This window comes from Phoca vitulina, unplaced genomic scaffold (genome assembly GCF_004348235.1).
Source record: "Phoca vitulina isolate PV1807 unplaced genomic scaffold, GSC_HSeal_1.0 scaffold97, whole genome shotgun sequence".
Lineage (NCBI taxonomy): Eukaryota > Metazoa > Chordata > Mammalia > Carnivora > Phocidae > Phoca > Phoca vitulina.
This window is the reverse complement of record NW_022589800.1, coordinates 955675-967971: the sequence shown is the minus strand read 5'-3', so window position 1 is coordinate 967971 and position 12297 is coordinate 955675. Positions and strand designations below refer to the sequence as shown.

The 12297-nt window shown below is 51.3% G+C and overlaps 1 protein-coding gene across 1 annotated transcript in view; it reads left to right on the top strand.

Moving 5' to 3' along the window:
- The first annotated feature begins 1912 nt into the window (after positions 1-1912).
- LOC116627422 (sodium/potassium-transporting ATPase subunit alpha-4) overlaps positions 1913-12297 on the top strand; it is a 28802-nt gene continuing 18417 nt past the window's right edge. The window contains exons 1-10 of the mRNA XM_032397175.1: positions 1913-2065; positions 2226-2285; positions 3716-3919; positions 4431-4544; positions 6578-6712; positions 6962-7079; positions 9403-9671; positions 11097-11295; positions 11487-11596; positions 11753-11887. Of these exons, the coding sequence (XP_032253066.1) occupies positions 1913-2065; positions 2226-2285; positions 3716-3919; positions 4431-4544; positions 6578-6712; positions 6962-7079; positions 9403-9671; positions 11097-11295; positions 11487-11596; positions 11753-11887 (1497 nt within the window). The remainder of the gene's footprint in view (positions 2066-2225; positions 2286-3715; positions 3920-4430; positions 4545-6577; positions 6713-6961; positions 7080-9402; positions 9672-11096; positions 11296-11486; positions 11597-11752; positions 11888-12297) is intronic.

Genomic DNA, 12297 nt, shown 5'->3' with positions numbered 1-12297 from the left:
CAGCGATGTTTCTAATGACTCAAAAGAAAAGGAAATTATCCTATAAATCCATCAAGAGCGGGAATGACTGAACAGCTCACGGTCACGGCAGAATCTGGAACACATCGCAGACGTTACACACAGAGCCGCTCAAACACAACAGACTGACAACCAAAGGGGACGTGGGCGATTCCATACAGATTAAGAAGGTATTTTCTTCAAGATTCTATGTGTATACACAGAGAAAAGACTGGAAGGATGTACACACACTGTCAACAGCAGTAACAGTGGGGAAGTGAGATTCGCAGTTTTTATTTTGTACATTTTTAATAGAGAAGAAAAACCCAATCTGATCTAGGGAAGAAACAGATCATCATTGTCCCAGCGGGGAGGGAGAATCTCTATTTCTGAATAGAGAAGGAGCATTGCGTCAGCACCAAGATGATGTTTTCTGATGTAGTCGTATTTTTTTTTTTTTTTTGGTGCAGTCATATTTTTAAAAAGCATGCCATACTCAAATGCAGTAAGACAAATATCAGACAAGATCAGAAAGGGAAAATGTCTGCAGCATGCATAACGGAGAAAATCTATAAATGATAGAAGTATACAGCTGCTTCAGAGATCCTTTTTGGAAGGAGGTATTTAGACATAAAACATAAATAAAATTAACTTTATCGAAGTACTTACCGAGATGTCAAAGAAGGAGAACAGAAAAGAAAAATATGTCCTATTAAAATGAGGAAATACAAGGCTGTCATGCAGAAAAGAATAGTTTTATTCACACTAAGAAGAGCTGCACATTGGGGCGCCTGGGTGGCTCAGTCGTTGAGCGTCTGCCTTCGGCTCAGGTCATGGTCCCGGGGTCCTGGGATCGAGCCCCGCATCGGGCTCCCTGCTCCGCGGGAAGCCTGCTTCTCCCTCCCCCACTCCCCCTGCTTGTGTTCCTGCTCTTGCTGTGTCTCTCTCTCTGTCAAATAAATAAATAAAATCTTAAAAAAAAAAAAAAAAAAGAAGAGCTGCGCATTAAGCCACAAGTGAAACTAAAAATAGTTAATTCAAGCTATTTCTTGAGCACATACTACGTATATGAGACGTTGTGCTTTACACAGAGCACCTCAATTTAATCCTGACTTTTGCCACCTTAGGTAGACAGTATCCCCCTTACAGACGAGGAAAGAGAGACACAAAGAGGTTAGGGAACTTGCTCAAAGCCACACAGCTGGTGAGCAGAGGAGTCAGGATTCAAACCCAGCACTGATTTAAATGCCCAAGATCTGACCTATTCTGCTGTAATCTCCTAAAACTAAAAGCTCGAGGTCAAGGAGGGCGGAGAAGCAGGCCTCGGTAAGAACATGCTCACACACAGGGCCTGCTTTATTTTTTTTTTGTCGGCTGCCAAGGGTCCGGGTGAGCCCCGGAAGCCGGCAGGACCCAGCTGGGACCTGGGTCCAGTCTGGCGCTCACGCTGACATTCTCCCTGAGGCGGGTCCTGCTCCTGTCGCCCTCCAGCCCGGAGACGGGACTTCTGGACTCTGGGCCAGAACTGTTCTGAGGCCTTTGTGACCACAGACCTGGGGGTTGCCACGGCACCCACAGGGCCTGGGCCAGGGGCCACCTCCCCCGACCCACCTGCTTGGCGCGCTCAGCATCTGCACCTCCTCGCCGAGGCCCGGGGCTGCCCCCACAGTGTCCCCAGCCCTGGCCTGCCGCCTGCCGCCCGCCTCCTGCTTGACCTCCACTTCCCTGGAGCCCACCTCCGGCCTCTGCTCTCCCCGGGCGGTGTTCCCCCAACCCTCTCCTCCTCACTCCCCTGGCCCTCCCCGTCCTCGGTCCCCCCCACGCCCCGCTTCTCCCTGTGCCTCCCCACTTCTTCTCCTCGCCCTTGGCTTCCTCCCCACCAGCTGAGGTGGGTCAGCCATATCTAGGGAGGACAATGGGGCGCGGGGGGAAGAAGGGGACTGTGACCCCTCACGAGCAGAACCCAAGCCCAAGACCTAAAAGGGGGTCTAAAACGGGGAAGAGAAGAAAAATGAAGAGGAAAAAAAAGAAGACTGAATTGGAGGAGCTGAAGAAGGAAGTGGTCCTGGTGAGAACCCCCCAGCTGCTCTCCTCAGCCCCGCAGCCCGGCCCCACCCGCCCTGACGGCACCCCCCAGGCCGGGCCCTCTGCCCCAGGGGCTTCTCTCCCCCCCGCCGGAAATGACCCGGGTCACCACCCATCCCCCAACGACTCCACTGTCCCCTCAGGAGGATCATAAATTAACCTTGGAAGAGCTGAGCTCCAAGTACTCCGTGGACCTAACAATGGTGAGCAAAGGAAGCCCCTGATGGAGGCGGAGGGTCTCCTTCCTATGCAGAGCCCCCACCCCATCCCCGGGGTGGAGCTGCAGGTCGGGGCCCTAACTTCCAGGTCAATGTTGTTACCCTTCCCTCCTCCCAGCCAAGTTCCCCGGCACACACACTGGGGAAAGCCCAGCACAGTAATGTCCCGAGAGTTCAGGGTCAGATGAGAGAAAGGAGAATACACTTCTCCAATCCTTGTCCCCGGGGCCCCCTCTCCGCTCTCATAAATTCTCAAGACCCTAAAGAGCTTTTGTTTTTGTGGGTTACATCTATCCATAGCTATCATCTTCAACATTAAAATTGAGAAAATTAAAAAATACTTCCTAATTCATTTAAAAACAAGAGTAAATCCATTATATATTAGTATAAATAATATTTGTATGACAACTATTTTCCCAAACAAAAATTTAGTGGCGTTTGACATTTCTGCAAACCTCTTTAATGTCTAGTTTTTTTTTAAATGTCTAGTTTTTTAATAGAAGGCAGCTGGATTCCCATATATTTTCAGTATTAAGTCTGTTGTGATATGTGACCATACGCTCAAGAGCAGGAGTGGAAAAAGGCGAACCATGATTTAGCACTATTGTGAAAATCATCTGATCGCCGGACCCCATGGGCCCCCCAGACCACACTTTATCAGTAAAACCACATATCCTATTACCCTTAGTACTGCTACCACTAATACGAGGACCACAAATAAAAACTTAAAGGCCCTCAAAACGTAAGTTCTTAGTTCTAGAATTTCTTCACTGAAGGGGCTTTGTCTGGTAACCAGGGAGGCACGAATGAGGCTTGTCCTGCTTTCATTCAAGTCGTACGTTTTTCAGGGGAAGCTGGGGTGTCCAGTGGGGATGAAGGAGAGTTTGTTTCCTGATCCTCTGGTGGGTTCTGCTATTACTCTCAGAAGGAGAGGTGCACAAGGCTCCAGTGGGAATCTGTACCTGCATGTGTTTGGTTGGTGCTTTTTCCCCCATGTCTAAGAGTCAAAGTGTAAATGTCCTTATGTTATTGACATAAGGTATTGTGCCCCATCATTGCATTAGCCTTGCTCTTTATATCGTGAACAGCTGACCGTTACCTCCCACTAACGTGGCGCTCCGTAAGGTAGGGACCGTTCCCACTCATTCTGCTGTCCCACCACAGTACCAGCCCAAGGTAGGTGTTCAAAAGGTTTGTGAATCAGTCCACCAACTACAAATCCTTCCTGTGTAACCATGCTAAACAGGGGAGGTCTCCTCTGTACTGCAAATTCTAGGAAGAACTTCCAGGGTGACCTTCAGAGAGCTCCACTGGTCTGTAGACACAGCCGGGGCCATAAATGGCACTTCTGAGCTTCCCTGCAGCTGCTGCTCTGCTCATGGCTCTCTGTCCTTTCCTATTTCCTCTCCACACAGGGCCTTAGCCCCAGAAGGGCACAGGAAATCTTAAGACAAGATGGACCCAATACACTTACCGCACCCCCCACCGCTTCAAAATGGGTCAAATTCTGTAAACAGCTGTTCGGTGGCTTCTCGATCCCACTATGGATTGGTGCCATTCTCTGCTTCGTGGCTTATGGCATCCAGTTACATTACAAGGAGGAGCTTACCAAAGACAACGTGAGTCTGTTCAGCTGCTCGTGCCCAGCCCAGTCTCTGCTTAGCCCTGACACTCTTCTGCTCAGCAGCCTTGCACTCCCGAAGGCCTCTGGCCCAAATCCCTAGTACTCTCAGGATTTGCCAAGGGAGGCCTTGGTCCCTCCTGGTTTCCCTAGCCTTTTACCTAGCAAGCTACTGATTCAGCTCCCTGAGAGCCATGGTTTCGCCCAGAAACTTGCTCTCCTTTGATTATCTTCCTGACTGGTCATCAAAGCGCTCTGCAGCCCCTTTCTCTTTGCCAGAATTTTCATTTCTTTGAGCTCCCACCCTGGCTCCCCCCCACCTCCCCCAAGCCCACGAATAGCCTTCCTGGGTATTTGCTGCATCCTGCTGGCCCTCACCCAAACTCAGGGCTCCGAGTGAGGCACCTGCCTCGGACGCTTCCTTAGCTGTTACCCTTGCAAGCTGATTTTCTGAGGGTGAAGAGGAAGGAAAAGACCTCCTGATGAACCCTTTGTTTCCCCGCCCGCAGCTGTACCTGGGCATCGTGCTGGCAGCTGTGGTCATCATCACCGGCTGCTTCTCCTACTACCAGGAGGCCAAGAGCTCCAAGATCATGGAGTCTTTCAGAAACATGGTCCCTCAGGTAGGACTGGTGTGGAGATCTAGTGAGAGAGGAGCAGAATGTGGCCAAACACACAGTTTTTGAGTCCCCAGAAAATTATACCCTACACTGTGTGAACTGAGTGAGGGTGGTGATGAGGATGAGGGTCCTTCAGATTTACTCGATCATGCCTAGAAGTACCCTGAGAAAGACACAGGAACACCTATGAAGCAGTCTGGCCTGGAATGCATAATCTGAATGTGACGAGCATAATCTGAAGCCCCAAATGAGAACATTCTAGTGAAAGTGGGGGAGGTACAAAGGAGGTTGGAGAGGCTGGATTCTCCAAATGTCAATGGCTTTGAAGACAAAGAACAGGGGCGCCTGGGCGGCTCAGTCAGTTAAGCATCCGACTCCTGATTTTGGCTCAGGTCATGATCTCAGGATCATGAGATCGAGCCCTGCCTTGGGCTCCGCACTGGGAGTGGAGTCTGCTTGGGATTCTCTTTCTCCCTCTCCCTCTGCAACCCCCCGCCCCACCTCATGCAAGCTCTCTCTCTCTCTCTCAAAAAAAAAAAAAAAAAAGGGCACCTGGGTGGCTCAGTCGTTAAGCATCTGCCTTCGGCTCAGGTCATGATCCCAGGGTCCTGGGATCGAGTCCCACATCGGGCTCCCTGCTCGGCAGGAAGACTGCTTCTCCCTCTCCCACTCCCCCTGCTTGTGTTCCTGCTCTCACTATCTCTCTCTGTGTCAAATAAATAAATAAAATCTTTAAAAAAAAAAAAAAAAAGACAAACAACAGCTGTGAGAATGTTCCAGATTACAGGGGGCTAAAGGGGCATGACAACTAAATGCAATACCTGACTGAGACTGAATCCTATGCCTAAGGAGGAAATAACGTGGCAAAGGACATACGGGTCCTGACAAAGCTGGAATACAAACAGTAGAGGACAGTACGGTGTCAAAGTGAAATCTAGTGAAATCGACAACCACGTTGTGGGTATTAACACACTAGTTCTTGGGACGCGTGCACTGAAGTACGCAGGATAGAAGATCGTCATGTATGTGACTTACCCTCAGAGGGTGCAGGCAAAGAAGTGTTCACATACATACATGTGTGCAGACAGTGACCAAAGGACAAAGCAAATGGGGTACAATGTCAACAGGTGAATCTGGGTAAAGGTCATTACAAGTATTCTTGGTACAATTTTTATGCTTGCCACTTTTCTGAAAGTTCAGATTATTTTCTAATATGTTTAAGCATCTGGAAATAATATGACAGCAGAAAGAGGTTTCTAGGCACAGAGCTGGAAACTTGGAAAGAAACAGGCTCCAGAATTTCCCGACAGCACAGTCATATTCTAGTGTTATAGCCCAGAATCTCTTCCCTTTGGTGTCAACATAAATTAATTCCTCCCTTGGGTGAGAGTTCAGGCAGGGGATGATGCTTTGGTAAAATGAAGTAGGAGTTGGGGGACCATTCATTAGCTTTTGCTGCCTAACAAGCCATCCCAAACTTAGTGGCTCAGAACAACAAAAATAGCAGTTCCCACACTTCTGTGGCAGGGCTGTTCTGATCTGGGCTGGGCTGAGGGGTGCTGGACGGTCGCAGATGACCTCATCCCCATGTCCGGGGATGGCTGAGATGGCTGTGACCGCTGGAGCCTTTCTCCTTATGACCTCTCTTCCTCCAGGAGGCCAGCACAGGCTTGCTCGATACGGTGGCAGAGGGGTTCCCAGTGACGACAGGGCAAGCCCCCACTTTTTAAGCCCCTGCTTGCATTATGCTTGTAACGTCTTATGAGCCGAAGCAAGCCATGTAGCCAAGCCTAAGTGTAAGGACGGAGAGACAGACCCCCATCTCTTAGAGAGAGGGTCATCAGAGTCATGCTGCGAAGGACAGGGATGGTAAGAATTTGCAATCTGCCAAAGAGACCTTCAAGGGTGGTGCGGTGAGTGACAGCGTAAGGAAGGGAGTCAGAAGGAGGGAGACCAGGAACAGGAGCTTATAGGCCAGGAGCGGGTATGGGGGAAGCAGAAAGCTTTGGAAATAACCCTGCACTCTCTTCTCACAGCAAGCTCTGGTGATTCGAGGCGGAGAGAAGATTCAGATCAACGTGGAGGATGTGGTGGTAGGAGATCTGGTAGAAGTGAAGGGCGGAGACCGAATCCCAGCTGACCTCCGGCTCATCTCCTCACAAGGATGTAAGGTGAGAGGATGCAGGAAGCTACGGGAGGGGGCCAAGCACTGTAGTGATCTGGACTCAGTGAAAGAAAGCATGATCTTATTATTCAGAACCTCAAGAAGTTACAGGTGCAAATTTGAGGTTGGAGCCAACAGGTGCTGCTGTCTGCACACCAGTAATGATGGTGTTGGTGGCAGATGAAGATGTGTCATCTTTATGAAGGAACTTTTCTTCCCATGTTCACTTTACGTCCCATCCTCCTGCCCATCCCAGGTGGACAACTCATCCTTGACGGGAGAGTCAGAGCCCCAGACCCGCTCCCCCGAGTTCACCCACGAGAACCCTCTGGAGACCCACAACATCTGCTTCTTCTCCACCAACTGTGTGGAAGGTGAGCATCACATCATAAATAGCCTAGTTTCAAAAGCAGAGATTCAAATAAAGATTTTAGGAACTCTCTACCTTCGAAAGGTCATTGGGTAGGTAAGAGCTGGTGAACAGTCTAGGTCTTCCATCACTCATGAGCTGTATGACCTTTGGTGAAAGTTCAAAGCCACCATTTCCACATTTGCACCCTGATGATACTAAGAGTCGCTATCCTGTAGATTTTCATGTGGATTCAATGAGATCATGCATATACAATGCTTAGCACAAAACCTACCATGTTGGAAGTGCCCTGCAATCGTCAGCTCCGTATTATTCTGGCTGGTGAATGGACTATGCTCTAGAAGTTGAAAATAGCACAGGAGGGCTGAAAATAGCACAGGAGGGCAGAAAGTTACTCAGCCCTGCTAGGTCAGTCTTCTTCTGAGAGGAGCCGCAACTTCTCACTATTCCAGGGAGGCGTTGGCATTGGAAACTGGAGTTACCAGAGGTGCCACTCACACTCTGGCTTTGCTCCTAGAATGTAAGACACCCTTGAACTGGGGGGCAGTTCTGGCCAAGGTGGTAACAACGGACTCAGTCTCATGTCAACCTTCCCCCTTAAGGAGGCCTGCAAGACTCTCTGGGACACACGTGAAAGCCATTACTCGTGCTTAAGAATAAATGTTTGGGTATCTAAGAAACAGCTATTTTTTTTAATTGAACGCCTGGCGTGTGCCAAGTGTTACAGATGGGTCTGACTCTCAGGACACTACACAACAGACCTGCACTCTATTTTGCATATGAAGAGCTCAAAGAAATGAAATGCAGTGTCCAAGAGCACAAGCCAGTAGGAAAGCGGAGACTCGAGGATCATACTCCACCCCCGCCCCCAACCCCACACCCTCCCAGCACCTCTCAGTTACTGTAGTGTCTTCGACAAGGCTCTGTGAACACGCCCAGCAGGCAGCCCTCCGGCGGGCGGCCGCTGTGGAGCCCAGCCCATCAGCAGAGGCCTCGTACCGGAGCCACTCTTCCCCCGGACACCACGACCACCCCCCTTGTGGCCATCTGGGCGGGAACCCGCTCTCAGGCTCCCTCAGCGGAGGCCACCCCGGACATGCAGCGGCCGCTCTGTGCAGGGAGTTTGTGGGAGTTGCCGGAGTAGAATCACCCCTACTCAGCCCCACGCATGATTCTGTATCAGTCCTTCTCAAGACCCCAAATCCATCTAGACGAAGAAAGAAACCAACATTTGCGTGCCTCCACTGCGCCCAGTCCTGTCCTAGGCTCCTGGAATAACCTTTACTCCTCGCAGCTTCGTGGACGCTTCCATCCCCTCTTAGAGCTGAGGCAGCCCGAGGGTCGGCGGGTACGGAGCTGGCCCCGGGCCAACAGCTGCCCCGCTGGAAAGCTGAACTCCCAGCCGGAGTCCTTCTGATCCTAAAACAAGTGATATTTCTAGAGTACGTGGCTTTTCTGGGTGATTCTGACCGTGACTTGAAAGGGAAGGAATTTCAGCCACTGTGTTTATAAAGCCGGAAAATTGTTCTGAGCCAAGAACCTTGTCAGGCCCCTCATTTCAAGCCACGTAGGTGAGTGGCCGGCATGGCATCCCGTGCGTGTAAAGCCCAACAGGACGTCCAAGTCCCCCTTCTGACTCGGGGGGCGGCGCCAGGAGCGAGAGGCCCAGAGCTGCTACGGCTTCGCTCCCCGGCAGGGGTCAGGCTGGCTCCAGCAGGCGGAACAGGGAGGGGCTCGGTTCCCCAGCCTCCATACTATCACCATTAGGGCAGCATAATTCTTCCTTGTGGGGGGGGGGGGGGGCGCTCCGGTCATTTGCAGGATGTGTAGCTGCACCCCTGCCCTCTACCCGCCAGATGCCAGGAGCAGCCCGTCCCACCCCAGCTGGGACAACCAAGATGCCTCCGTGTCTGCTGGGTGGGCAAACAGCCACCCACGGAGAACCACTGGGGTAGTGGATAACCAGATGTTGGGAGGGAGGACTCTAGCTGAAGGGCGGCCCCGACTCCTGGGGGTCTAGAAACTATTCAGCCGCTGAGGGCAAAGTAAGAAACATACAGGCAATAGAAGACATTTAGATTAAGTGTAATGAAGACCTTCTTGACGGGGAAGGCAATGAGTCAATGAAAGTGGAGAACTGTGAAATCTCAGAGATTTTTCGGGCGAGGAGAACCTTACTTGTATAAACTAAATATGAGGAGCATAGACTACAAGAGCCTCTCGGACGGTGTTGAGTGTCCACCTTGCTTGTGACCACTGACAGCGTTCTCCTTGTAGGAACGAAAGCCAGCAGCGCCCCCACCTCAGACCTCCCCGTTGCTCCGCAGGAACAGCTCGGGGCATTGTGATCGCTACGGGAGACTCCACGGTGATGGGCCGCATCGCCTCTCTGACGTCAGGCCTGGGGGTCAGCAAGACCCCCATTGCTGTAGAGATCGAGCACTTCATCCACCTGATCACAGCGGTGGCCATCTTCCTTGGTGTCTCTTTCTTCGGGTTCTCGCTGATCTTGGGCTATGGCTGGCTGGAGGCTGTCATTTTTCTCATCGGCATCATCGTGGCCAATGTGCCCGAGGGGCTGCTGGCCACCGTCACCGTGAGTAGCCAAGGTGGAGGGTGGCCTCTGGGCAGACACACCGCCCCAGGGGATGAAATCGTTTGTATCTCTTTTGCTAGTGAATCTCTCAAGTGTCAACCACTTAGCTCCCACAGGACCTTGACTTCCTCCATCCATATTTTCTGGTGCCTTCTCTTTCTTCTCCATGAGTTGCCGTGCAGAAAACACTTAGATTCTGTCACCAGCAGTGAGTTAGTCTAGCCTGTACCAGCCAGTGAACTTGGTCAAATCACGGAACATCTCCAGGCGTCAATTTAATTAATCATCGGTTTCTAGAGGAAGATTAATTCAGAATTACAGAATCTTATTGGAAAGGACTTCAAAGCCCTTAGAAATCCAACCTTTCCACCAATGCTGAATATCTTGTGCACAATCCATGGGAGATGATGATTATTTCTAGTCCTGGGAAGCCCGCCCCTTTCGGTCTCCGCTCATTTCACCGCTGGGTTGCTCTAGCTGGATTTCATTGTGTTGAGCAGAAATACGACTTCCTGTTTGGTCCCAGTTTTCCCATCTGAAGAAACACAAAACAAGTCATTTCTCTCTCTTTTACAAACTACGCTTTTGATTGACGGGAGCCATCATGTCTCCTCAGACTCCCCGGTGGGAGGTGAAATTGTCCCCTTTCCTCTAGTTGTTCTTCACAGGACACGGTCTTCTGACCCCTTGGCTTACTGATCACCTGTTGGGGCTATGCTCTAGATTATCAATATCCTTCTTAAAATAGAAATGAGAATAATACTCAGGGTGTGGTTGGTTAGCACAAAAACCTCAGGACTAGTGATAATATGTAAATAAATCATAACCCCGCGATTAGAATTCTGTATTAATATAACCATAGCCTAAGAACTGATTAGTTTTTAAAACAACCCTGCCACACCTGATGTTCACTGAACGTATGGTCCACATAATTAATGTCAACAAAAATGTCCCAGTCTAAATAATTTCTCAAGTCCTTTCCAATGGTGCAATATTCCTTCTCGACTTCATGATTCTCCCCTGTTTTCTTCTTTTTTTCTAACTATTGGTACCAGCCCCCTTACCCCACAATGAAAGGTTAGCTATTGACATGGTCCCTGAACTTGACCGGAAAGGGGCTGCTGAACAGAAAAGACGAAAGGATCCTGGGGGAGCAGAGTATTCCAGGGACAAGGTCACACGCTATGTTCCCCTGGTGAAGGAAGATGCGCTTTTTTCCGAGCTGTGAAGCACGGACACCATCACTCTCCTGATTTCCTTCCTGTGGCCGGACGTGGAATCGCTAAAGACTAGGTGGACACAAAAGGGAAAGAAGTTCCAAAAATTACAATAGCAATACAAACGATCCGATTTCCCAAACACAAAGTGGTGTGAGCAGCTGAGCACTTCGTCGCCATTAATTCTCAGCCCCCTTCATGGCCTTAGGTGTCTCTGACCCTGACCGCCAAGCGCATGGCGCGGAAGAACTGCCTGGTGAAGAACCTGGAGGCGGTGGAGACGCTGGGCTCCACCTCCACCATCTGCTCGGACAAGACGGGCACCCTCACCCAGAACCGCATGACCGTGGCCCACATGTGGTTCGACAAGACCATATACGAGGCTGACACCAGCGAAGAGCAGACTGGTGATTCGAGTGGTGTGGGTGAGCCACGCGTGGAGGGGCCGGGGGGGGGGTGCGGACACGGGAGATGGCTGGGCCCTGAGTGCAGACGAGGGTTTCCTCTGTCAAGTGCTGGGGGACAGAGCAGGATGCAAGTAAGTCCCTGCTTTAAACTCCCGACCCCCATCCTGCTCACAGCCTCTCCTTCTCCCTAGGGAAAACGTTTGCCAAGGGCTCTGCGACCTGGTTCATCCTGGCCCGAATCGCCGGCCTCTGCAACCGAGCTGACTTTAAGGCTCACCAGGAGACCCTTCCCATTGCTAAGGTATCAGGCCTGCGGGGGGAGACGATGCCTCCGTGTCAAGGGCATGCCCCGCCCTCTCCCTGGAAATCTCTATCCTGGCGCTTAGGGTCCGCCCCATTGCACCCCTCGCCCTGTGCCGTATCCCTCGGGCTCACCCTACAAACCCCGTCCCGGCAGCGGGCAACAGCAGGGGATGCTTCCGAGTCAGCCCTCCTCAAGTTCATCGAGCAGTCATACAGCTCTGTGAAGGAAATGAGAGAGAAAAACCCCAAGGTGGCAGAGATCCCCTTTAATTCCACCAACAAGTACCAGGTACAGAACCCACAAGGGTAGAATGGTGGTCGGGGGTGGGCTCGTCGTTTGGGGAAATGGGAGCTTTGCCTTCGCCTTCAGCCTCCCCTCTGAACAACAGAATGGAGACGGTGGATACCCAGCATCCCCATTAAGAGGAAGGCTCACCTCAAGGGAAAGTGACCAGCAGGGAAAGGGAGGAGCAGGTGGTAAAGGAAGAGGCGTTCGACCCCAAGCAGAGAGCGAGGCTCCGTCTCTTGTGGAGAGAGCACGTGGGAAGTGTCCTGCGGGTAGGACAGGCTGGTTGGTGACACTCACGGTAGAGCCTGGGGCAGCCCTCGGAGGCATCTCTGTGGCTCCTGCAAGGTTTGCCCCTGCAGGATAAGGCTGGGTTTGCAAGGCACTCCCCGGAAGCGCCTGATTGCATTCCA